The sequence below is a fragment of the Gallinula chloropus genome (assembly GCF_964237585.1).
Source record: "Gallinula chloropus genome assembly, chromosome: 15".
Taxonomy (NCBI): domain Eukaryota; kingdom Metazoa; phylum Chordata; class Aves; order Gruiformes; family Rallidae; genus Gallinula; species Gallinula chloropus.
In genome coordinates, this window is record NC_140100.1 from 5204794 (window position 1) to 5230329 (window position 25536).

The 25536-nt window shown below is 56.0% G+C and overlaps 2 protein-coding genes across 2 annotated transcripts in view; one reads left to right on the plus strand and one right to left on the minus strand.

Annotated features, from left to right (window-relative positions):
* SLC5A10 (solute carrier family 5 member 10) overlaps positions 1-25536 on the minus strand; it is a gene marked incomplete at both ends in the record, with an annotated part of 39879 nt that overhangs the window by 8126 nt on the left and 6217 nt on the right. The window contains 4 exons of the mRNA XM_084271329.1: positions 15055-15190; positions 17493-17698; positions 21237-21317; positions 22931-23036. Coding sequence (XP_084127455.1) covers positions 15055-15190; positions 17493-17698; positions 21237-21317; positions 22931-23036 — 529 coding nt within the window. The remainder of the gene's footprint in view (positions 1-15054; positions 15191-17492; positions 17699-21236; positions 21318-22930; positions 23037-25536) is intronic.
* FAM83G (family with sequence similarity 83 member G) lies at positions 320-17388 on the plus strand (the record flags this gene model as incomplete). The annotated part of the gene is made up of 5 exons (XM_084271327.1): positions 320-814; positions 7232-7399; positions 10772-10896; positions 11691-13137; positions 16969-17388. 5 exons carry the CDS (start codon positions 320-322, stop codon positions 17386-17388), a joined length of 2655 nt encoding a protein of 884 aa, XP_084127453.1.

The window sequence follows — 25536 nt, forward strand, 5'->3', positions numbered from 1 at the left end:
TGGGGCCGTCTCTGCCCCTTTGCACAGCCCCAGCTGTGGGAAGCTCCAGGTTTTCCTCACCCAAAGCCCTCTCTCCACGCAGAGCCAGGAGCAAGCAAGGAACCGAATCCTCTTCCTCGGTGAGGAGATCCAGCACAGCAAAAGCCAGTGGAGAAGAGAGCAGCATATTTCCTCAGCTGCACATTGAGCCAGGGAAGGCGAAGTAAAGCAAATTGTGTATTTAAAGACGGGGAAATAATTCCTTGTTTATTGTCAACATCCGGTGCCTGCTGCGGGTACAGAGTTCCCTTTGGAGAGGGTACCCACACGTGCCATCACCATGGCTTTCTCCCAGGTGCAGTGCCTGGATGACAGCCACGTCAACTGGAGGTCCAGTGAGTCCAAGCCCGAGTTCTTCTACAGCGAGGAGCAACGCCTGGCCCTGGAGGCACTGGCCTCCCGTGGCCCCGATGCCTTCTACGAAGTCCTGAAGAAGGAGAACATCAGGGACTTCCTCTCTGAGCTGGAACTAAAGAAGATCCTGGACACGTTGGAAACGTACGACCCCGGCTCCGAGTACATCCCACGCCACGGCAGCAGCGCGGGGGAGAGCGAAGGCGATCACAACAGCCAAGGGGATGAGCAGGATGTGGCCCCCTCCCTGGAGTACTGGCCCCAGAGGTCCGACCGCTCCATCCCCCAGCTGGACCTCGGCTGGCCCGAGACCGTCGCCTACCGTGGGGTCACCCGGGCCACCGTCTACATGCAGCCGCCCATCGAGGGGCAAGCACACATCAAGGAGGTGGTGAGGAAGATGATCTGCCAGGCTCAGAAGGTGAGGTGCGCCGCAGGGATGGGGCAGGATTTGCCCCGGGCTGTCCTGCCGAGGATGGATCCTAAAGTCCTGCTCAGCCAGGCGATGCACATCCCACGGGAAGCTCTGCCCAAGTCAAGGCACTGGGGTCAAGCTTTCGGGTTTTCCCACATTCCTTTGGTGGAATCAATACTGGGGGATCAGATTTTGCTAAAGATGCTGTTAGCTTGGTCCAACGCTCCCTGAGAGGAACGTGACCCTTCCCGTGATCCACAGGGCAGCATCGTTAACCCCAGGGTCCCTCCAGGGCTGTGAGGAGAAGCACCCATGAAAAATGGGTTGAGCTGTTTTCCAGCTGTGAGCCCACGGTGCCAGGCACCCTGAGCAGTACTCCCAGAGCCCCGTGTGAGCGCATGTGGCAACACGCAGGAACCAGGGGAGCCAAACTCAGCCCTGGGGCAAAACAGCCGCAGCCACTGGTCTGGTGCTGATGTGTGCAAGGGTCAAGCTCGGCCTGAGATTGCCACAGGGCTCAGCCTGGCCTTAAGACAAAAACTGTGAGCTGACCTGCAGGACAAGGCTGGGGAGATGCCGAGGGGATTTGGGTTGAGACCTGTCCTCCCCATGGCGTCAAACCAAGGAGGAGGGAATTGGGGTGGATGAGCGATGGGGTCAAGCTGGTGTCATGGGCAGGAGGACCAGGGAAGGAGAGAGATGATGGCATGTGTTGAAGGCCAGTGGTGGTGGGCAGAGGTTACTGGTATTTCCCAGTGACCCAATTCCAGATGGGAAGTACAGGAGGGATCAGTACCTGCTGGTTTCGTGGTGCTGGTGGTTGAAGCGCTTTGAACTCTGTGCGTCCACTCCCTTGAGAAATCTAGCTCCAAGGAAGGAGTGTTCCAAGCCTGGGGATGCTCCAGCAGGAAAACAGGGACATCCTGCCAAGGGAAGACAGGCTGGGATGCATTGGGGCCAGCTGGCTCTGGAGACCCTGTGGTGGTCAGGGATAGTGCTGGGGTCCACAGATTCTGGTAGAAGAGAGGGAAGCGTGGTGGCAAGGAGCTTTCTTAGCCTTTCCAGGACAAGAGGGCCAGGGATCTGAGTACAAAGAGACCTGGCTCAGGCAGGAAAACTGATCTCCCAACACATCCGAGCCAGCAGGTTCACGGGGACAGCTGTTGCAGGGGATCAGAGCCACCCTGCTGCAGATGGAGCCATCTCTGGCTACCACCACCTCACAAAAGTTGAGGTGACTTGTCCTTACCTGCAATGTTTTCCCTGCCAAAGGGCTTTGCAGTGAGGACAAAGGGAAGGGAGGGCTGAAGTCCCACAGGATGGAGGATGGGATAACTCCCCCACTACAAATAATGTCTCAGCTTCAGGTCTTTCCAGCTGCCTCTGACCCAATCCTGCAGCTCCTGCCTGGCTATGCCTACTCACAGCTTCCTGCCTGCCCCCCTGCCCCCCTCCCCAAACATCATCTCCTGAGTCATCCCACCACCCTCCTTTGGCTCAGAAGAGCCAGGCAGTTGAGTCAGGCAGCTGCCAGGCCCTGTTGCCTGTACCATCCCCACCTCTTCTTGGAGCATCTCCAAGCTGCAGGGATGTGGCTGGTGCAGCCATGTTTGTCACCAGTCCCTTGATGCCCTATAAACAGGGCTGGGCTCTGTCTCCTGGTCCAGACAGTCCCTGTGAGTGTGATGAAATTTGGTGACACTGCTGGTGACATGCAGGATCCTGTTTGGAGCTTAAGGCACCCCAGGAAATGTAGAGATGGGTGCATGCTTCAAACCCATGCAGTCTGCAGGGTCTGTGGGTGGCAGGAGTTACAGGGGCTGACAAGTGAGATTGTCTCCCCACTGCACCCAGAGATTTCATTGGAGAATGAAGATCTTCAGGGCAGCTCGGCAGTGAAGGGGTTTACCTGAGGAAGCAGAGAGTGGACAGAAGGATGGTCTGGCTCCCACTCCATCTGATGTCATGCAGGCTGGCCACATGCCCCATCCTTCCTGCAGTGTCCCTTGGCCCACCCTGCAGAGATCCCTGCTGGACTGTCCCATCCCACTGGGCAGCAGCAGCGCTTCTCATCCTCCTGTGAAGGAGCACGGGCTTAGGAGAGCTTCAGTAGTGCATCCCAGGGGATGACCCTTGTGCCTGCTGCTGTTGAAGACACTCAGTCTGAAGTGATCCCAGGTGCCACACACCAAACACCACCACGTGGGTGCTGTCTCAGACACAGAGGAGCAAAGTCCACCCAAGCAGACAGCCTGGCTGAGGAAAGTTCACAGCCCATGGGAGCAGGGCTGACACTGGGTAGGTTCGCAGGAGCTCAGAGCTGGAGACAAGGGAGCCAAAAGCTGAGACATGAGGCAGCTTTGATGGTGCAGATGAACCTACTTGCCTTCAGGAAGGGGGCCAAACGCTGCTGAGTTCAGAGCTTCTGCTTTGCTCTGCAGAGGCGCAAACCGAGGTGAGCTGGAGCAGGGGATGCAGCTATCCCCTTTCTGGGAATAGATGGGAAAGAAAAGCAGCAGGATCGTGCAGCTGTGTCCCTGCTCTCCCAGAATATTGCCATCCTTGCAGCCAACGAACGGAGATGGTCAGGGACATGGTACACCATCAGGCTTCACCCTGGAGAACTTCACCAGGTCTGGCCACGGCACAGCCATCTCTCCCTTGATGCAGATCCCCTCGGGCTGCAAAGCTCACAGGATGGGTGGGGAGGAAGATGTCCCTCTTCTCCTCTTCTCTACATTTTGATTCTCTCTGACCAGAAACCAGAGCAGGCTGAAAACACTGACTGGCCAAAAGCCACCAGAGACAGCAGTGAGTTTGACCTCCTCTCTGCACTTGAGGTTCCACACTGAGATTGTGGTGATATAATTACCCTGAGCAACTTCCAGCAAAGGTTGGGAGGCCCTATTAATTACTGTTTACAAAACCTTCTGCCATTCCTGGATGAAAGGGTCGACAGGGGAGAGCAAGTATTAATGTTACTTGTCCCACCTCACCCTCATCCCAACACGCTTCCTCTAATTGTGCCTTGGTGCCTGCCTAATTTATTAAAGGCCCACGTGGTGTGCCCCAAAAGTCATTATCTGATGATTCAGAGTGAGCTAATAAAGAGCTGTCATTTCCTCTATAAAACCTGATCCTGCAGTTTATGCCCTCATCAGAACCATTCAGGAGGATCCTAACACCCCGTGTCCGAGGGGATGCAATGGAGATGCCCACAGCAGGGGTTTGGAACTAGACTGGGATCCGGCACTTGTGCACCCGCTGCATCCGATGGATCTTGGCAGCTCCTGGGAAGAAAAGTGTCACTCACTTGGGCACTGGGAGGATCTGATTGTAGATTTGGGGCTGGTCTTCTCTGCACCCTCCAGATGAATGACAAAGAGATGAGGAAGGTTCCCGGGATGTCGCAGTGGCAAAGGAGCCACTGTGGAAGAGATGCCTCTGCCCTGCTGCCAGGGACCTCCCTGGCACTGAGCATTCAGGTGCCAAGCACTGCCCTGGAAGGGGTGACAGGGACAAGGGTGCCAAGCTTACTTGCTGGAGCACAGGGTGCTCCTGACGCTCCCATTCCCTGGGCTGGGAAGTAAATAGCACAGAGGATTTTGCTCCTCTGGAGCAGACAAACCTCCATTCTTTGCAGATTAAAGCCTGCACCTGAGTTTGGCACCAACCCATCCAGTCCCAGCTAAAGTTCCAGCTCAAGCAGCCCCACAGCACATTTCACCACTGCGGTCCCTGGACAGTCACCGCATCGGGGAACGCTGCCAGCACCATCCTCACAGTCCATTCCATGCCAGGGCAGCGCGTTGGCACGCTGGCATGAGATCCCAGTGACAAACCAAGGCCAAGCCTGTCCTGCAGGCAAGACGCGGCGGGGAGGGAAGCAGAAGCGCTGAGTGGCGACAGGATGCACCAGCCGAGCAGGAGGGATGGGATTGAAAATGTGGGCAAGCGGGTGAAAGCCAGGCTGCCTCCCCACTGCCCCAGCCAGCTGCCCTGGGCAACTGCCTGCAGCACGCTGCCTGCTTGCCATCCCAGAGCGAGCGATGCTTGGGATGGGGGATGTCACTGTGCCCTGCCTGCGTCCCTGCAAAGTGCCTGCCCATCTTCAGAGCCATAGCAGCGAGCTACAGCCTTGGGAATGCCAGGACCACAGTGGGACAGTGCCCTTCTCCTCCCAAAATGAAAGCAAACACTATTATCAGCCCCATTTCATAAGCCCTCAACCCCCTCCCAGAGAAAATCCAGTGCAGGGGCAGAGAGACCTGGCCACAGCCACGTGGAGCATCGGTGTCAGAGACAGGAGCGAAGCATCCGCAGCCGAACTCACATGCTCAAGTGGGGGGACACACCGTCCCAGCTCAGGTGTCCCTCATGGCAGGCAGCACAGCTCCTCCCCAATTATTCACTGCAGATGGAGAAGCCAAGCCCTGAGCTTTACGAGTGGCTTTGAACCTGTCCCACTTCACATCGCTGGCGAGACAAGTGCAGTCCTCGCTGGGCTGCCAATGAAAAGTGGCACCCGGGTTCCTGCCTCAGTTTCCCCACCAGGACAATGAGGACACACAAAAAACATGAAAGGGTGTGCAAGGGAGTGAGGATTTCTCCTCTCAATGGCAAAGCCTATCGAGATGCTCTCAGGTGAGGATAAACGGGAATTCAGTTACAATCGAGTGGTAGAGCTGTAAAGTCCCCTCTTGCCTGGATCACCAGCAACCTCCCAGAATGTTCACATGTGGCCAGGGTTGGGAAGGTCAGGGTAGCATGGGAGACAGCACAGGCTGGAGCTCCCCATGCAGCCTCACTCCTCACCCCATTGCCTGCAGTAAAGGAAGGGAAGAGCCAGCAGTGTCATAACACACGATCTTCTCCCTAATTAGAGCTTTCCACCTTCTGTGGCATGAAACTAATTAAAAGGCAGCTCGGTGCTTTGAGAGCCTGGACTGGACGTGCCAGAGTGTGCAAGCAGCCAGCACCATCCCAATTCCCTTCCCTCCTTAGGGAGGAGCATCCCAGGGTCTCCCTGTGGCACCCACTGGCTCCCACACCGGTGTCCTCCACGGCTCAGCCCCGTGCTGTGGGCAGTGGAGACCCTCAGCCCCGAGCCAGGGCACTTTCCAGGACCAGCCAGAGATGGGAGCACCAACTGGCTTCCAAGCACAGGATAACGCCAGGCCAGTGCCCCAGTGACAAGCTGTTTCCCGTGTGGCTGCCACCACTCTGTGGGGTGAGGGGAGGCAGAGGTGGCTGTGGGGCTCGGCTGCCCTACTGCAACCCCAGGGACTGCAGCGAGAGGCTCCCCTGTGCTGCGGGCAGCTCTGCTGGCACATGGCTCATGCCCACGTCACAGGCGATGCCATCTCCAGGAAGGCAAAATCCACAGGTGTGGAATGAACTTTGGTGCTCAGGCAACAGCTCCAGCAAGATCCCAGCGCAGCTGGACATGGCGCGGATGCACCTTCCTATCACACATGGGGCTCGCCCCGGCCCCACCAAAGCAGCAGACGCCCTGGGTACAAAGGCAGCTCCACCTTGCTGGAGACAGTGATGCTGCCATGTGCCAAGCCCTGCTGTCACTGCATGGGGACCATTGTCCCAGCTCTGCTCTGGTACAGCCAGGAAGGAAGGAAGGAGGGAGTGATGCTGTGCCACAGGAGCAGCACCTGGGGGACCTGGCAGTGTCCTGGCCATGAAAGGGCTGGACAGCAAGACCTGGAGAGACAGCAGCAGCCCCAGTGACAGAAGCACTGCCTGGCCAGTGTGCTGGTTTGGCTTCACAGAGGAGAGCTGGCTTTGAACCCAACCTCATCACTGCTAGGAGCAGCCTGGCCTTAGGACATCAGCCCATCGCAGGTGCTGGGAGCTCCAAACTGCCGCCTGTTTTCCAGCCACCCTGTCAGCTTGCACACAGGCCTGGCTTTATAAAAGACACTAAAAGCTTTTTCAGCATTTTTAGCAGGAGATTTCAGCTCCTGAATGCACTTCAGGGGTGTCCTGATACTTTCTACCAAACTTAGAGTCACTTCTAGCTGCTTTTTTACACTCTTTCTCTCAGCACAAGCGTGCAGGGCAACCCCAGAGACACCAACCCCCTCACACATGCCCTCAGACAGACACATCAGCGCATCACAGGTTTCCCCTTCTGGTGCTCCCTATCACAGGCAGTGCCAATAGCAAAACTTCTCAGACAGAAGCCCTGCTTCTTAAAGGCAAGGAACTCAGATTAACCCTCAGATACCAATTTTTCCACAAGCATGTTATGCTACAGGCCACCACTGGAGACCAAACCTCCTGTAGGGATCAGCAGAGGAATGGGACTGAGAGCACACGTGGTTTCAGTTCTCATCCAAGCACATCCTACATCTCAGGGTTGCCACCCAGCCAAGCTACCCAGACTCACCTCTCTTATCCCTTCCCCAGGTCATTGCAGTCGTCATGGACATGTTCACTGATGTAGACATCTTCAAGGACCTCCTGGACGCAGGCTTCAAGAGGAAAGTGGGAGTCTACATCATTTTGGATGAGACCAATGTGAAGCACTTCCTGCAGATGTGTGAGCGAGCCCAGATGCATGCCGGACACTTGAAGGTAAGGAAGGGTAAGGGCTGCGTGACCTCCTCCAATGCAAGGAGAGAATCAGAGCTATCAATCAGCCCTGCTCGCTCCTGTCTTGGGGAGATCACAGCCTCCAAACTTTGGGCAGTGCTGCATGAGCATAGTCCATTTTTCCTGTAGCCAAAGCTGAAGGTGATTCCCAAATCCAGGAGCAGTAGGATGGAGGGGAACAGATGAGAGATGGGGGCATGGATTTCCGCACAGCAAAGCTGGGTGCAGAAAGCCCAGGGAGCTGCTGGTACCCCTTAAAGCTGGCTTTGGGGCAGAGGGGTGTTCAGGGAGCTGTGGTCCCACAAGAGTGGGCACGGCAAAGCTGAGGGCAAACCTGCAAGCTCATCTCCTGGTGAATAATCCAGCAAGAAGGAAGGCACAAGAGGCAGGATGCTCTGCCAGGGCTGGATCCGTGTTCTCATCAGCCCCATGGTTGCTCCTGCCCCAGGGCCAGGACCAGCAGGAGCAACCACCGCCGGTTCTCTGGCTTTCGGGCTCTCCCGCAAGTCAGAGGCTGGAATTAAAAAACTTGATTTTCCCCTTTTCCGGGGCCTCCGCCCCAGCACCAGGCCAGGAGCAGAGCAGGAAGGCAACAGGCTGCCTGTGGTGCTGCCAAGGATGCCCTCACCACTCTCACCCACGCCGGGCAGTACCCTGGTGGGACCCATCTTCCTGCACACGACACATTCATCCACGCACATCGCTCCTGTGCACGGATCTGATTTGAGTGAGGGAAGAGGCAGCAGTAGAGGGATGCCTGGCAGTGCAAGGGCTCAGTCCCCAACCCAAAACGCCCCAAACCCCTGACACACCCCCGTGTGTAGATAAAAAAATCACCTTGCACAGTGCTTGTGCAAAAGCAGAGCAAGATAAAGAGGCAGAGGAGAGGGCAGGGTTACATCAGCCTCAGGAGCAGCAGCAGCAGGAACCCTTGCTCCAGCCACAAGGTTCCAAGCTCTCTGCCTGGTCTCCACATCAGATGCAAACACGCTGGAGCAGCCCAGCAGTTTCACTTCAGGCTTCACAGACACCCAGCTCCTGGCTGCATTTCACCCGCCAGCTGCGAGCGAGTCACCGGGCCTCGCCTGTTGCTTGGCAGAAGGGTGATGTCTCCGCGCCTGACGTCACCCAGCCGTGCACGCTGCCTGCCAAATGGCTGGCGGGGAGGCCCATGCCCAGGCAAGCTCACCAAATTTGCTTACAGTGAGGGTGAACTCCTGGCTGAGCAGGAACACGTCGGAGCCACAACGCCCTCACACCAGGCTGGAGCAGGGCTGGGACATGGGGCGGGAGGCTCAGGGACCCCCAGCCTGCCAGGCTTAGGCCTTCCCCTGCCGCCAAGCCTGCCAGCCCTGCTTAATTGCTGCTCACAACAATTAAAGCAGACTCAGCTAAGCTTTTACCCGCGTCCAAACTCCCTGGAGAGTCTGGTATCCTGCAGACTGCTTCCTCTCCGAGACCAGAAAAGCCAGCGCCGATGCACCCCGGTGTTTTCATGCATTAGCAATCCGGTGGCAGGACTGGAAAAGCAGGAGAACATCTGCAGAGCTCGGCAAATGTCTAGAAGTTTGGGATTTGCCACGCATTGCAGTCAGTTTGCTGGCATGGGACGCAGCAGGGCAGGAGGCGGTGAGGAAACTAGGGCAGTGTCTGGGAGCTGCTTCTCAAGCCAGGAGATGCTAACGAAACGCGGTTATCTCAGCGCCTTCCACGCTTAGCAATTAGCGAGCCACCTTGGGCAAGGCTCTCTCGCTGGGTTGAGCAACTGGGCGAGTGCTTGGGGAGTGATTCACCCGTCCCAGGCGTCCCGTCACGCTGGGCGCTCGCTCGCCGTGGCAGATTGAATAAACAGATCTTATTTAACAGCAGCGATAGGCCAGGAGTGAGGAGGAAGGGAAAGGTAACCGGCACCTGGCTTTGGGGAGCTTTGTTCCCCTGGGTGTTACCTGAGAAGAATCCCATGGCTGCTTTGCGCCTTTGTGCAGGGGGTTGGCCCTGAGTGTGCTGGGAGAGCTGGGAGAAGAGAGGGTGGGCAGAGGGCTCAAGCCTTGGGTGCAAGCGTTAGCCAGCAGCTGACCAACCTGGGCTCTACCATGTAGGGACAACATGGGATGGGGATGGGAAGCACCACCCCAACCTGCTTGCCAGCCAGCCCCTAGCACCCCTGGTACTGCCCACCGCTGGACACACTCAGCACTGCTCCTGCCCTCAGACATTCCAGGAAAAAGGTGGATCACAGGATAAAAAAACCTAAATGTGCTATAAAACCCCCAAACTTCACTCAGCATGTAACATTTCCCTGGAAATCCAGCCAGGAAAGCCTTTGCATCACATCAAAACCAGCTTCCAATCACCATCCATCCTCCCAGGCACATGGGAGTGGGGACCAGGGGTGCCTGAGCTTGGCTCATACCCAGGGTCAGGGCTGTGCCAGGTCATGGTCTGCGGGGAGAGAGGAGACCCCAGAGAAGCAGATGAGGAAGGCTGGAGGTGAGGAGGACAAATGCCACAGAGGCCACGACCTAGTGATGACACAGTGCCTTCAGCAATGGCATTACCCACATCCCAGCAGGAACAGGAGGAATGTAGGTGCTTTCATAAGAAAAATATTTTCTCCCCACCCCAGGGAGACTATTTGCAGTGAAAGATGCTATCTGCTCAGCTGCAAAAATATGCTGGTGCCCTCCAGAGAAAAGCACAGAGGCAGGAGCCAGACTGAGGGTAAAAGCATTTTTTTTTCAGAGTCAGAGCTGCCCCTCCCTGCCTGGGCTCCCTGGGGGAAGGACACCCCACTCACTGGCCACTGCCACTGTGGGACGTGCCCTGTCGGCCCACGTGCCTGGGTTTCGTTTCCTGAGGGTGAAAAGATGTTTCCCCCACCCACCCTTAAAACCATGGTTAGATGCTCAGCTATAGGAACACAGGGGAAACCCAGAACAAAGCCCCTGCTATCGGGTCACCTTCCACTGTCCTGGGGTCCCCACCTTCCCCTAAAACCCCTTGTATATGTCCCGCTGGGGAGCAGGTGAAGAATCACCTCTCCCATCATGGGATTTGCATAAATCACGGGAGGTGGGAAGCGCCTGGGAGGTTATCACACGCTGCTCACCCACGGACACGGCAGCGCCGAGTTCAAGAGGTAGAAAGCACTGCCCCACACATGGGCAAAGCTGGAAATTCCTGAAGCCAAGTCCTTGGTTCACTGTGTGGCCCTGAGCAAGTTATTTTATCTTCCCATCGCCACGGCCTCCCCTGAGCCTGCCATGGGGAGCAGTTCCCCATCCTCAGAGGGGTGATGCTCAGAGGGCAGACCAGCCCTTTGCTCCTGCTCACACTCCTGCCTTTGCTTTGCAGAACCTGCGAGTCCGGAGTACAGGGGGGACAGAGTTTTTCACCCGTTCAGCCACCAAGTTCAAAGGGGCTTTGGCCCAGAAGTTCATGTTTGTGGATGGGGACCGGGCCATGTGTGGATCCTACAGGTAATCAGTGGTGTCTCCTCTTGCCCACCCCACGGAAGCGGTGGTCAAAGGGCTGGTGTAGACTAAGACCTGGCCCCTGCCCAGCCTGGCCCCAGGATCTTGTCCCAGACTTGCTCCCCCTCCTCCTAAACTGGGACATGATTTTTGCAAAGCCAGCCTCAGATTTGGAGTGGGACCCAAGGGGTCCCCACCACCCCACAGCCAGGTCAGGGTGCCCCTCCTTCTCAGAGGTGGTGGGACACACCAAGTGCTCCTACCACTGGTTGTGGTAAGCACAAGGATGGACAAAACCACTGAACTCCAGTCCCAACTCTCCTGCTGACCTCAGGTTTTCCAGTTAAACATTTCCTACACAAAGCCTATTTGTCCAAATGAAAACTTGTCTTGGTGGAAACAGACCCATCTCAATGAGCTTTTCAGTTTCAGACAAGTTTCACAGGCATGGAACCGAAACATTTCCTACTTCCAGGCCACAACAGAACCCACACCCTTTTACAAGTTGCTTTTCTTAACTAACCCAAATGGAGAAAGGAAAAGCAGCCAAAAACAAAGGGAAAAACTGGCTCACATCAAACACGTTTTCTTTTGACTTCAAGTTCAAGGGTGCTCAAGACTTCAGCCCTTCATTCTAATTTGGGATGAGAGCTATTTCTTCAATCTCATTATTATTAATGTTTACAGCGAGATCATGTCCCTGCTAGCACCATCAATCCCTCAGGGGAAGCCAGGGCTGGGGAGAGGCGTGTTATTTACCAGCAAGCACTCAGAGAGTTTCCAATGTGTTTCTGTTCCAGCTTCACCTGGTCCGCAGCAAGGACAGACCGAAACGTCATCACAGTCCTCTCGGGCCAAGTGGTGGAGGCCTTTGACAAGCAGTTCCAGGAGCTCTACCTCATGTCCAAGGGGGTGAGCCTCAAGTCCATCTCCATGGGTGAAGAGCCAGAACCTGAGCCGGTAACACTGCCCTCCATCGTGCCGGTGACCCCTGCCAACGCTGTGGTGAAGAAGCTGATAAACCCTAAATACGCCCTGGTGAAGGCAAAGAGCGCCGACCAGATCAGCAAGACTTCATCAGAGAATCAGGACAAAAACCAGAAAGCAGACAACAAAGGCAAAGCCCTGCCTGAGGGCCAGGCAGGCGACAGGCACGGAGACATGGCAGATCTCTCCCTGCTCATCCACCCTGGCCTCCTGAATCTGGAGAAAGCCAACATGTTTGACTATCTGCCCACATGGGTTGAGCCTGACCCCGAGCCCGGGAGCGAAGTCTTGGGCTACATCAACATTATTGACCCCAAGATAAAGAACGTGAAGCTCTCACAGATGAACCGCATCAAAGTCTGCGACGTCTCCCAGGCCAGCGCCCAGCACCGGCAGATGCTGAAGAACAGGGAGATGGAGGCCAAGAAAAACTCAGACCAAGAGCAACCTTTGGTGTCCCCCTGCCAAAGACAGATCCCACAGACCCCCATGGAAGCTCCTGCAGCCCCTGCTACCAGCCCCATCGAAGGCGCCAGCTGGACGACGAAGCAAACGGGAACGTTTACCACGTCACCGTTGGAACACTGCTTGAAGCCACCAGAGGAGATGCCAGAGGACATCAAGCCCCCAGTTCCAAAGCCAAGGACCATCCCCGTTGGTGTCCTCATGACCAAAGTCATTACACCCTGTGACAGCAGCACTGCCATGGAGGGTGACACACAACCCCTGCCAGACAGCCACAAGGGTTCAAAGCAGGAGCCAGAGGAGAAGCCCAGTGGAGCTTCATTAGAAACCTGCCATCTCCAGCCAGACCGGCCAGTGACGGTGCCACAGGAGGACAAAGGGCCTCCCTGCGCCCACAACGGGCTGGGAGAAGGGGAGGAGGAAGAGGAAGAGGAGTACATCACTCTCAGTGACCAGGAGAGCTACTCCAGCAGCTCTGCTGACCACAGCTACCGCCGCTCCAATGCCTCCTCCATCTCCGATGAGTACTTCGAGGTGCGGGATCGCTATGGGCCCCTCCGGCGAACCAACTCGGACGTCACCCACAACGGGGAGATCCTTCCCGTGCAGAGGAAGCTCAGTGACCCTCACATCAGCCGGGGCACCTTCCTCAGCCCCCTGGGGAGCCTTCCGTCCCTGAAGCACGTCCACATGGAGGATGGAACAAAGAGGAGGAGCAACGCCGTGGAGATTAGGTGTGTGCTGCCCCGCACCATCCTGGATGGCAACAGCTCCTACCCCAGCAGTGCTGCACAGGTAGGACTTTTTGCTATAACCTTCCCTATATTTCCCCACCCTACAAAGGCTGCAAACCTGGAGGTGACCCAGCCAGCTCATCCGAGGCGTGGTATCATCCCTAGCTTTGGTGTCGCGTCCTAGATGCTGAGATCAGACTACCCATACAGGGGAATAACGCCCTACACGCAGCGGTGGTAGGAGTCACCCAAGAGGTGCTCTCTGGTCAGGAAGGCTTGTGGCTTTGCCACAGCTCTTGGTGTCTGGGGGTGCAATTGGAACAGCTGGCAAAGGGGAGGTTTTTGGGAATTAAAGATTATCCCATGGCACTGGGCTGTGGGATGGAGCCCAGTGGCTCCGTACGGCTGCGCCTGGAGCTGCTGGGCTTTGTCCCACAGCCCATCAGCAGTGGCATCATGCCCAGCCAGGGACAGACTGTGCGTGCAGGCGTGTCCTTCTCAGGCTTGTTTTCTAGCTCCTTGCAATGATGATTAGCATCAAAGTAAAAGCACTCGGACACATAATTAGGCAGAGCAAGGCAGCAGAGAAACAGGGACAGCAACCTCTGTGGGCGAGCGTTGTAGTCAGCAGCTTTGTGGCTGATCCATGAGTGACACCAGACCTTGTCACCCCACAGGGTGCGTGCCAGCACCCCATGCAAGACCACGGGGTGCACACCTGCACCCCCACTGCTGAAGCACAGGGCACCATGCTCGCATCCCCACCGCAGCGGGAGCATCACCCCATCCAGGCAGGTGGATCGCAGGGTCATTCCCCTATTTCTACCCAAGTGCTGCAGTTCTTGCACCACAACCAAGTCTCAAGGCTCCCCACCGGCTGGTTTCGGGGCATTCAAACCCCCACAGGGCTAAATCAGCAGCTGAAGCCACCTGAGGTTACCCCAGCTGAGCATCTAATCTGTATTTACAGGGAATTAAATTTTCTAGCCCAGAGTCCTCTTGCTTCTCCCTTCCCAGCCAGCGACACAGAGCTCAGAGCAGGGTTTTAATCCTCATTCATCAAACATCCTCTCATGCCCCACGGAGCCATGCAGGGTGAGGAGCAGTGAGCCCTTTGATGCTCTGTGACCCAGGGCCCAGGTGCCACTGTGCTCAGGGTGGCCAGGTACATCAGTGTTCCTGCAATAACTCATTCCAGCCCTTTGATAAAAGGGTGTCACCACTGACACACCATCAGGGTGAGGGAAGCCAGCACTCAGCTGCTTGAAACATGCAGAAAATAGTTTCTCCCATGTGTAAAAAGAACAGCCCAAAGCAATCCTTGATTAACTCTTGAGAAACCTCGAATCCAACAGGAATAGCTCCATCAACCCCCACCAAACATTTCTATTTTGAGCCCACATTTCCGATGTGCTGGCCCAGGGTAGCCCAAAACGCAGGTGGAGGCTCACTCAGGGCAAACATCAGGTTTTCCATCACACTGAGAACACAGGATCCTGGAACAGGGTCCAGGGAACAGTCTGCTCAGGGTTGCCCCATCCCTGGAGGTGTTCAAGGCCAGGTTGGATGGGGCCCTGAGCAACCTTGTGTAGCTCCAGGCCTGGAGGTTGGTGTCCCTGCCTGTGGCAAGGGGGTTGGAGATCTGTGATCCTTGGGGTCCCTTCCAACCCAGACCAGTCTGGGATTCTATGGTTCTATGACCCAACTCAGGCCCAGAGCGTTGCCTTGCCAAAACACACACAGCCCTGTTGGCACCCAGCTGCACAGTTCATGGGGTATGGCAGCATTGGCTGACACACGGCCAGCACAAGGAGAGAGTTGGGGACACTCAAGTCCTGTCCTCTCCACCCTGCAGAGACCCCTGGTCTGTGCAGAGCAGAGGTTTCCAGACAAGTCATGTCATGTCCACCCCATTCATACTGAGTGACAACAAAATAGCCACCCCACCAGGTCCATGCCCACATAGCTGAGCCCTTACCTGGGTACAGGACCCTGCTGATCATCCCTGGCATGATGATAATGAACAAGGGCAGCATCTTCAGGTAGCTGGCCAAGATGGAACCGGCCTTGGCATGACTCAGGCTCTTAGCAGAGAGTGACCGCTGGACGATGACCTGTGGGAGAGGCAGGAAGAACCACTGAGCAGCCACCAACATCTCCTATTCCATCAGCCTCTTCCTTGCCAAACTGCACCCCAGACATCTCCAAACACTGGAGCCTCTGGGAATTGGGCCCAAACACAAGATTCCAAATGCATCGTAGATGTGTACCCAACCCACCAGCTTGGTTTCTCTCCAGACCAGCAACAGGTTGGTGTTATAGCACCACAAAAGCCCAGTGCAACCACAGCAGGGTGTCCTCCTGGCAGTATCAACTATTCCTCACCACCATCCTCTCTCCTCTTGCCCCTTCTATTCAATATCTTCCCCAAAGAGGGCCCACAATGAAAGGGGACACCAAGTCCAGCCTCCACCTACCACAACCCCAGCACCCACACTGCTCAAACCATCATACCTCACAGCTCTGGCTGAGCTGTGTCCATCCACAACACGGCCAGCCCTTGGGCTTTGAGGCAGTCTCTGTTAAACAGGCAACATCCATAGGAAACACTGACTTCAAAAGAGCTCACACTCTCCCCAAGGCTTAGAGAGAAGTGCCCAGCACCCAGCAGGACTCAGCTGCTCCTGAGCAAGCACTGGCTCCTGCCACTGGTGGGTGGGATGTATGCCAGTTCCTGGGGTGGGATGCTCAGGGAAGCTGTGGTTTAACTTCTGCACCAGAACCAGAGCCTATCAGGAGCCACAGGACCCACCACCCAGCTCAGGCTCCATCTGCACCACATCAGGCACATAATGACCTCAAAGGGAGAGGAGCTAAATCACCGTTAGTCCTTCCCACCTGAAGAGGCCTCAGACCTTACCACTGAGTTTCAGTGATCTAGTTAAATCAATCTAGCATCACCTAAAAGCTAAACTGCTTTAGCACAGCCCTCCTGGCCAAAGCAGGAGGTGCCTGCTGGAGGGTGAGAGAGGATACTGGGATGTCAGGATTAAATAACTGAGCAGCGAGAAGATGCCAGTGGCACGGTGGGGATGCAGCACTCATGGCACAGTGGGGGTTGCAGCAGGGCAGGTCAGCAAGCCTGCTCTGCAGCCTCCCAGCCCCAGCTCCTCCTGCCATCAGCACCTGCGCTCCCCAGATCCAATCTCACCCGGGACGTCTGCACGGGCTGCAATCACACCTCCAGATTGCGGCACAGACACGCCCAAAGAGGAAGATAAATATCTGGTGACCACAGCCACGCATGAAGGCCTTACCCAGTCCAGAATTGAGATTAACGATGCTCAGACCCAATCCAAACACATCTCTCAACCCAGCTAATCAGAGCCACCCCCGCAGCAGCATTGCAGCTCGCTGTTTTCTCCTGATCCCACCTCTTCTCCCACCCCTCTATCCTTTCATCTAATCTTGGTAGCCACCTAACCCCACAGGTTGGGTCTGGGTGACTGAATGCTCTTTGGGCCCTGAAATGAGCACTCAGATGATTAAGGCAGGTGTTCAGGCTGCTGCTAGAAAGACAAAGTTGAGATGCTGCTGGCATCCTTGGTCTTGGATCTCCAGGCAGCCATGAAGTGGCTGTTGAGATGCTGCTGTGTGGCAGACGGTGCTTTGCCAGAGCAAGGGGTCAGAGGAGCTGCAGTGGTTAAAGCCCAAGGTAGTTTTGAGGCAACGCTGCTCTCAGAAGAGTTTGGGCAAGGGAGTACACCAAGTGGCTGAGGGATTTGTCCATGAGGACCAAGTCCACAGCACAGATGTGTGAAGGGGGTGTCCTTGCAGGGAAACAGCATCCTCACAACAGCAGTGGCTCACCGCTTTCTCTGCTCTTTAACAGGGGATGCACATCTACCGCTACCGAGCCAGGAACCCCGCAGGCAGAGAGCAAGGCAAGGAGGTCTCCTGCTCCCCAACACATGAGAAACCCCTCGGGGCCACCAAGTACAGAGGGGATGGAGCCGAACCCAAAAAGACCATCGCAGGCAGCCAGCACTTCTGGCAGACCAAAGTCTTCAGCCCCAGCAAGTCCCCTCAGCCCAGCCACCTCTCACCAAGCAACCCCAGAGCATCAAGCAAGCGCTTAACCTCCCTTCCAGAAAGCCAGAAGACAGCCGAGGAGATGAGGACACCCCTTGGCATCCCGCTCTCCAAACTGTCCCAGTCCAAGCACCTCAAGAGCAGGGTTGCAGGAGCCCCAGGTGCTTCTATTGACTCCAAAAAGAAGCCCGCTGAGACCACCAGCCAGAAGGACCACTAAGTGCTGATGCAGGTGGACTTCCAGGGCGAGAGTGGTAGTAGAGTGTGCCTGGACCCCAGGCAACACCGTGTTACATGGGACAGGGGAACCTTGTTTACATTTACCTGGTCAGTGCACCAGTACCACGTGGCCATGACAGACAGCCCAAAAGTCATCCCAGTCCAGGGCAGGTCTCCAGAGACTGGGTCTCGGAAGAGGTGCATTGCATCCGCTCTGGGCAGGTGGCAGGTAGTGTTGGGAACAATCTTGGATGGCACAGATTTTAAATAGGCTTCTTCCAGGTTGGGATAACCTCCGATCTCATTAAAAGCTGGAAAGCATCATTGGGAGAGGTTGATCAGAGTTGAGAAAAACCTGGCGGTCTGTGAGATCAGCTGGCAATTTAACCCAGAAGTGCTGCCTGGAGAGGGAGGGCTGGTTTGCAGCCATGTCTTCCTCTAGTGATTTAAGAGACTCTTCTAGTAACATTTTGCACAGCAGGTCCCATTACAGTTTGCCCTCACTTTGGAGGGTGACCCATGTCCTGGGACAAAGGCTCCTCGAGAGACTCACCACTTTTGACCTTGTACTGTTAAAGCAACCTGTTTATTAAAGATCCCTGGTCCCAGACCAGGGGAAACTCACCCAGGACCGTGAAAATGCAGGATTAGGTAGTCTTTGACTTGATATACTACAGGTCAAGGTACCTTAGCACACGTGCAGCCAAACATTTTCCACTCCTCAGAGCATTTCCCCAGCACCCCCCACATTGCTCCATCCCCAAACCTCCAGCCAGTGAGGGGGTGGGGGGAAGAGTTTCTTCACTACATTTTTCCTAGGAAGTGGGATCCAAGATCTGGGTCTTCATCTGAGCCCTGCTGAGGAGCGTGTGCCATGAACAAGCCCTAGCAAGCAAGCCCCTGCGCCTTTGGCAGCTGCCATGGTGCTGCTTCCACTTGTGCCACAGCCACCAGCCCCTGGCAGCAGCTGCCAGCCAGCCCCAGGCTCTGCTCTGGCCCCCCCACCGCCTCCCCACCCCAGGGAGCATGGGCTGAGCACTCCTTGCAGCTCCTCCAGTACCTCCAGCAGGAGAATTCTGCAGCCAGAGGCATCACTTTTTTGGAGAAGGGAGAGGAGGGAGGCACCACCCTGTTCCCCTCCGTGTGCCACGGCCACCCATGCAGCAGCCATGGAAGACATAAGCAGGAAGGTGTGTTGGCACCCCCTGTACCCATGGCAGCTGCTGACGCTCAGGAGAAGAGGCTCCAGGGCCTCCCTGTCTCATGGCAGGAGACTCAAAGCAAGACACATAAGCATCCCTTGGTGGATTTCCCCTGACTGGCCCACCTGTCCCATCTTGCATCCCTTTTGCTCTGCCCACCCCCACGGGCTTTTGTCCAGGCACCCAGCTCAGCCCCCTCCAACACAGCAGCATTCCAACAGGTTGGAAACATGGTCCTGAGAAGTTTCCCTCCTGCAGGACCATGTCCACATGCTGCCTTGCATGGAGAGCAAATTCCTCCAGCATCAGGTGCTAGATACTGGGATCACCATCAAATCCCAGTTTGAGCAAATCCCAATTCCCAAGACACCCATCCTGCTCCACTGTGCCCTCCTGGCCCAGGCCAGCCCCCTCCCTGCAGCCCAGCCATTTACACCACTGACCTGCACACCAGTTCCCAGCCCAGGGCATCCCTGGCCTGAGCCTTTTTGGGGAGTTTGCGAAGGGGCATCATCACCACCCTTCACGCTGGACCCCTGCATTTCACAGGGAGTCAGCATTCATCAACTCCTCCTGCTCTTGTGCAAGCAGCTCTGGCCACCCTCCAGCATTTGGTTTATCCAGGCACAGGCTACTCCCAAGCTTTGCATGGGCGTTGGGCACCAACAAAAGCTCTCCAGAGGCAGAGGGTGAACACTGAAAGCAGAGATTTGTGCCCGGGGGTGTGGGCCTGCTCCCTTCCCAAAAGTGTATGCTGGCAAGTCACGACACCTACACTTGCTGGGACAGAAGAGCAGGCGAAACCCTTCGGGGCAGCAGCAGGAGCTCAGCCTGCAGATGCCAGCCTGCAGCCCACAGGCCCCACTAGGACTGACATCCTGAGCACTGAGCGGGTGCAGGGTGGCATGGCCACTCCTACCTGCGATGCCGGAGCCGAGCAGAGCCACCAGCACCTGCTGAAACAACCCCTGGGCTCTCTGTTAAGTGAAATGGATTGGTAATTCCCCCTCCATCTGCACCCTCTTGTTGTCCAACTGGAGAATGCTCTGCCCAGCATCACACCCACAAGGATTTGCACAACCCTTCTCAGGAGATGCAATGTGCCTTTTTGTCCCTTCAGTGGCAGCAGAGGAGGTGATGGCCTGGGCAGAACAGACCCCAGGCACTCACAGCTCAGCAGATGAGCATCAGCATCACTGCTGCAGCTGTCATGGTATGAACAAGGTGAAACATGGAGTGTCCTTGATTACGATGAGCTTGACAAGAGCTGGAGATAACTGAGCTCTCATACCAGCCTCCAGATCCTGAGGTCTCCCAAGACCCAAGTTAAAAAACTTTTGGCCCAGCAGCTTGTCTTCTGGCTCCTCTGGATCCATCCCCCTGCCTCGCCTCCCTGCACATGCTTACAGGTTGGCAGAGCCCAGGGAAGCCGGGCTCTGCAGTCACCAGAGGGGATTTCCAGGCCTTGCTTCTCTGCCCTCCTACTCCAGGACCTGTATTGCTGCACCTGGCCAAGCCTGCCAGAGACACACTCCAGAGATTCCCGTGGGCAGATTCAGCTTCAACAATCAGAGACATGGAAGCACCTCACCTAACACAGAGGCTGTGGTCACCACTTAGATCTGCTTGGACAGGGAACGCTCCTCTGCCTGGCACAGCTCCTCATTTTGGCTGGGTCGCTGGGAATACTGTCACTCCTCCAGGAAGTGTCTGCCCTTTCATTTGGCTTTTGTAAATATACCTTGCTGCGTACAGGGCTCACCCAGGAGCCAGCTCTGCTTTTGCACAGGGAAGCAGCTGTGAGACTGGGCTCGCTGCAGGTCTGGAGCTGCTCCCACCTCCACAGCAGAGCTCCTGTGCTGCTTCAGGTCAAAGCCTTTCCTACCTGCCTGCCTAAGCAGACTTCTCCAGATGGTGGGAATCATCTCAAGAACACCTTTGGAAATCATCCTCTGCAGTTAAACTCTTGCCTTTGAAGCCAGGACCTGACTTTTTGCCTCCTACTCCCGAGGGCCAAGAGCTCTGGTGGCAGAACAAGGCAGACAACAGCTCCCAGCCTCGCAAGGGTGCTCTGTGGCCAAGTGCACAGAGACACAACAGTGCTGAGTGTTCAGAAAAGGCTGGGGATGAGCCACGCTTGCTCCAACCAGGAGGAAGTCGCAGCACTGTGCTCTGCAGCTCCAGGAAATCCCCTGCTGCAGCGTCTCGTACCGGCACCACCTTCTGCCACGTCCTCATGCAGCAGGATCCCATCTGAAGATCCCACCCTAACACCACTGCAAGTGTCCTGGAGCGAAACTGGAAATGCTGCTGTGCTGCCAAACACCCAGTAAGGGGCTCAGAGTGCACGGACTAGAGGGCAAACATACAGAGCCTGACGACCATGGGAAGGTGACCAGTGCTGGGGGTCCAGGGGGAGACTCTGTGGCATCTTCACCCAGAGGAAGGCACATATGGGGAAGCACAGTGTCAGTGAAGACACAGGCAGACCACAGACTTTCTTTAGGTGATTGCTATGGGCCAAAGTCCTGCTGGGCATCTTGGCCACAAAATTGCTCAGAATGAGTCTTTATTTATTTCCAAAACCGCCCGAGTGGGGGAGAGAAGGTCCCCCTGGAAGGAGGATCTGTGCTCTCCTAGCTCTCACCTTTCACTGCCAGCACGACGGCTCCCAGGACCATGATGAGCGTCTGCAGTGCATCAGTATAGATGACAGCTGCCAGCCCCCCTGCACGAGAGGAAGCACAAGGTCAGCAGCACCACCGGCTTCGGGCTCGGCGCGGTTGTGAAGCCCCAATAAAGCTGCCCGTGTTCGCGGGGACACGCCTGGCACCCGCCTCAGACTGTTGGCACTGCGGCTGGGGGGTGGGTGCAGTGGGGTCAGGCAGGGGGAACAGCTCCCCAGCAGGTCTGGTGTCAAGGGGCAACAGCATCCCCACAGATGGGGTGGGGGGAGCAGCTGAGAGCCGCAGGGGCTGCAGTCTCACCCAGGGTGGGGAAGGGGAGCCGAGGGATGGCAGGAGAGGGAGGGAGAAGCAGCACACAGTTGGGAGGACACCATCCAGCTCCATCCCTGGCCCTTTGGGTGCTCCGGCAAGCAGACCACATTCAAGATGTTGATCTCATCATTATCCCCACCTCTCCCTAAGCCACATTGTCCCTTGGTACACCCCTCAGTTCTCCTCCCTCCCAACCTGGTGCTCAGCAGGGTCCCCCTTGGCCACCCAGCCAACATTTCTCCCTTCCCATTCTAGACTCTCCCTTCCCATTCCAAGCTCTCCCTCCGGACCTGTTGCAAACCCAGGACCTGTTCACCTAGTCAGAAAGCAATTACTCAGCACCTGAACAAAAGCATTAATAAATAGCAGAGCTAGAGAAAACGGGTCAAAAATTGAACCAGTTTCAACCCCAGTCACCAACTCACATCCTGGGAATTCAGGGCTGCACCATCCCTGGCCATGCCTGGGATCTGGAAGGCTGTTCTCAGGTTTGGGGTGACGCAAGGACCACACCGTTGCCTGAGCTCACAGAAATGCTTCACTTCACAACAAGCCTCGTGGGCAGGAAAAAACCCGAGATGGGATTTGCTTAAAACCAAAGTCTTGCAAAATCCACCCTGTTTTGGATCTACCTAAACCTGTTTCCCGTTTTAATGACTGGGGTGAGATAGCTAAGGAGAATTTACTGCTGGGTGTCTCCACTGGCACTACCAGGGGATGGGGAAGTACCAGCCAAAATGATAACCCAAAGGGCTGCCAAGGATACACAGTCCCACAGTCTGAGAGTGGGATGGCAAGGCAGGAACCCACAATTTCCAAATCCAGCTCCAAACCCTCATCACCTCCGGATCACAAATGAAACTTAAGGATTGACACTGCACATAAATAGCCTGTGCCACGATGGGGGGGAGCATGGGCAAGAAATAGTCCCAAAAAGCTTTGGAGAGGGAGGGCAGCAGGTTGCGTTGCAGGCAGGGCAAGCGGGAGGGAAAGGAGCTGGGCAGAGGGGTAACCAGGTTGTAGATTCCATAGTAACAGTTGTGCAAGAGGAGAAGCCCTGAGTGTTGCTGTTACTAATAGGTAGACATACAAAAAGCAGCTTACTGCATGGGGGAGGAGGAGTTATCACAAGTGAAAAGCAGTAATGACAAAGGAGAGGTTGGGCATTGAGTCACTGCCTGAGCTGATGCTTGGGAAGGATGTTTGGATACTGGCTGGTAGGGCAGGGAATATCAACCCTCCCAAGTCCCCAGAGACCTTCCAGGAGAAAAATTATATATAAAAATAATCAAAGCAGGGGTGTAAGTGGTGTGGTTCAACCGGAGAGGAAAGAGCAACCTACCTGCAATGGTGTAGAGTCCCGTGACCACCAGCATCAGGATGGTGGAAAGGTAAAGGTCCCAGCCCAGGCAGACTTGGACGAAGAGGGCCCCAGAGTACAGGTCTGTCTGTGCATGGAAGAAGAAACACAGGGGCTGGGACAGGTGGCATCCAGTTGGCCAAACAGCACCCAGGGGCTGCTGCAAGTGTGGCACAGCAGGGAAATAGTCAGCGCTGTGGGTACAGCGAGGACGTGGCACTGTACGTGCCAGGAGGACACCTCCCAAAGCCAGCGCTGAAGCCTGGGGTCCCACGTGTGTGTGGCTGTGTCACCACTGCAGGTGAGTGTCACAGGCCACCTTCCCTCAGCCCCCAAAGAGCAGAGCGTGCAGCGTCAGCCTTTGCAGCTGGGCTCAGCAGCAGGATGCCTTGGGGCGCCAGCACTGCCACAGCCTTTGAGAGCAAAGCAGGGAGCTAGAGATCCTCAGCCCTTTGCAAGATCAGGCCCTGAGCTACCTCCAAACTGCCCCCAGTACCTCTAGGTCCCCCCACCAATGGCAGTGCCCTGCTCTCCCAGTAGCATCTCACAGTGCTTTTTCCAGAGCCCTGGAGATGGGGCACCTGTTACCAAATGAGACCAGTACTCCCTCAGAGCACATCATCACCCTTGGGTGCTCTCTGGAGGCAGCCCAAGACACCTCCCCAGCCCAGCACACCCCAGCAGCCCACACAGGGACCTCGGTAGCTGGTACCTGATGTTCTGCTTGGCAGGATCCACCCTCCTGGCACCCATGCAACGATGCTGCCAAGGACCAGTTCCCCCCACCCCAGCTGCAGCTACATGGTCGGGGCTGTCAGACCAGTCAGGAGGGCGGCAGCGAGTCCAAAAAGCTGCTGGGGCAGGAGGGGATCTCCTCCCACCTGCAGGGACTTTTCAGGGTGCTTGCTGGTACCTGCGATGCCTTTAGCGATGGATGGGGCAGCTCCGTGCCGTGTCACAGGAGACATTCAGCTGGGCTCAGGTGGGTGCTGGTGGGGCAGTGCAAGGGGCTGTCCTGCTCCCCAGGGCCTGTAGCAGCATTTCAACCCCTGCAGCCTCTCCATGGTGAGGAGCAGACAGGGGCAGTGCCAGAGCAGAGCGCAGACCCCCAGGACTGCCACTCCTGGGTCTTGCCCCAGCAAGCCCCTTCCTTGCTGAGCATCTCTGGGGAAGTATCTCCTCCTGGTCTTACCCAGCTGGGGAAACCAAGGTGTGGGCAAGTGGCAGAGGTTGATTTTCGTCTTGAGGGAGAAGTGGCAGCCCAAGCATCCTGCATCCCAGCATGGACCAGCACAAATGTATCCTCCAACATACCCTGTTCCCTGTTCCCCACCCCCCATGTTTGCAGCTGTCCTTGCCAAGCCCCTGGAAGAGGCTTGGCATTTCTGCTCAGCCACAGAAGGACAGACTGACTCCACATCCAACAGGTGCCTCTACCAGTCCCAGCGTTGCCTGTGGCACGTCCCACGGGGGTGTCAGGAGCATGGCTCTGCCTGGAGAAGCGTGTGCAGGCCTGGAGATCACTCAGCTGCCAAAGACAACTGACACCCAAAAGTGACCATGGTTTCCCACCTGCAGAGGGGTTGGACCCACACAGAGAGGTCTGGTCGTGGTCTTATGGGAATGAGATGTAAAACAGAGACTCAGAAAGAGCCAGGGTACCTCCTCCAGCAAAAGCAGTGATGCTTTGGGAAGAAAAGACCAGGCACAGCAAGTAGTGGCCATGCCACCACTGTGTCCCCACCCACAGCTGAGACCCAGCCATCCCCAGCGCTCAGCCAAGGCATCTTCACAAAAACCTTGTTTGGAGAAGGAAACAAGGCCAGAAGGGGCAGGAAGAGGCAAGAAAAGTCAACTCCACACCCTTGCCTGGAGCTGTGACAGCTTCCCACAGCCAACGTATCAGTTCCAATTTGACGTCTTTCTTTACACACCCCCTAGAAACCATCCCCTAAACAGCAGAGCTTTCTTGCCTGGTCATGTGGGAGCAGCCACTTGGGATTAGTGATGTGAAGGACTGGTGCTATTTCCCATATCACACCTCCTTCCCTTCCCCTGCTCAGCGCTGCTGCGGTAAGTTTGCCATCCAGGAGCTAAGAACCATCACCTGGTGATGGAAAGGGGACGTGTGGGATCATGCAATGGAAGCACTGAGGGGTGTGCCACCTTAGCAGGGCTCCATCAGCCATGAAACCCAGTAGATGAGCATACATCCAGCTCTGGCACAACATGGGAGCCTGTTCCCCAGCAGAGGAGCACAGACTGTTAGGTGTAATGTGATTAAACCACGAAGCAAATCGACCAGAAGAGCACTTACACCATGATATTGAGGGTTCTGATTCAGGGCCTATTCCATGACATCTGGACCAGGTTTTACACCACAGTCACCCCTTGCATTCCCAAGGGAGGTAATATATGTCCTTAGCTGTACTTGGGCTTGGCCGTGTCTCTGGGAGGGCCCTCGCCAGCATCAAGAGGCAATTCAGCCCTGGAATGTCCTGCTGAAGAGGAACCAAGGGAAACCATGACAAAACCTCTACACTGGTGGCTCCTCTGATGTCTTTCCACCACAAATGCAATCCAACCAC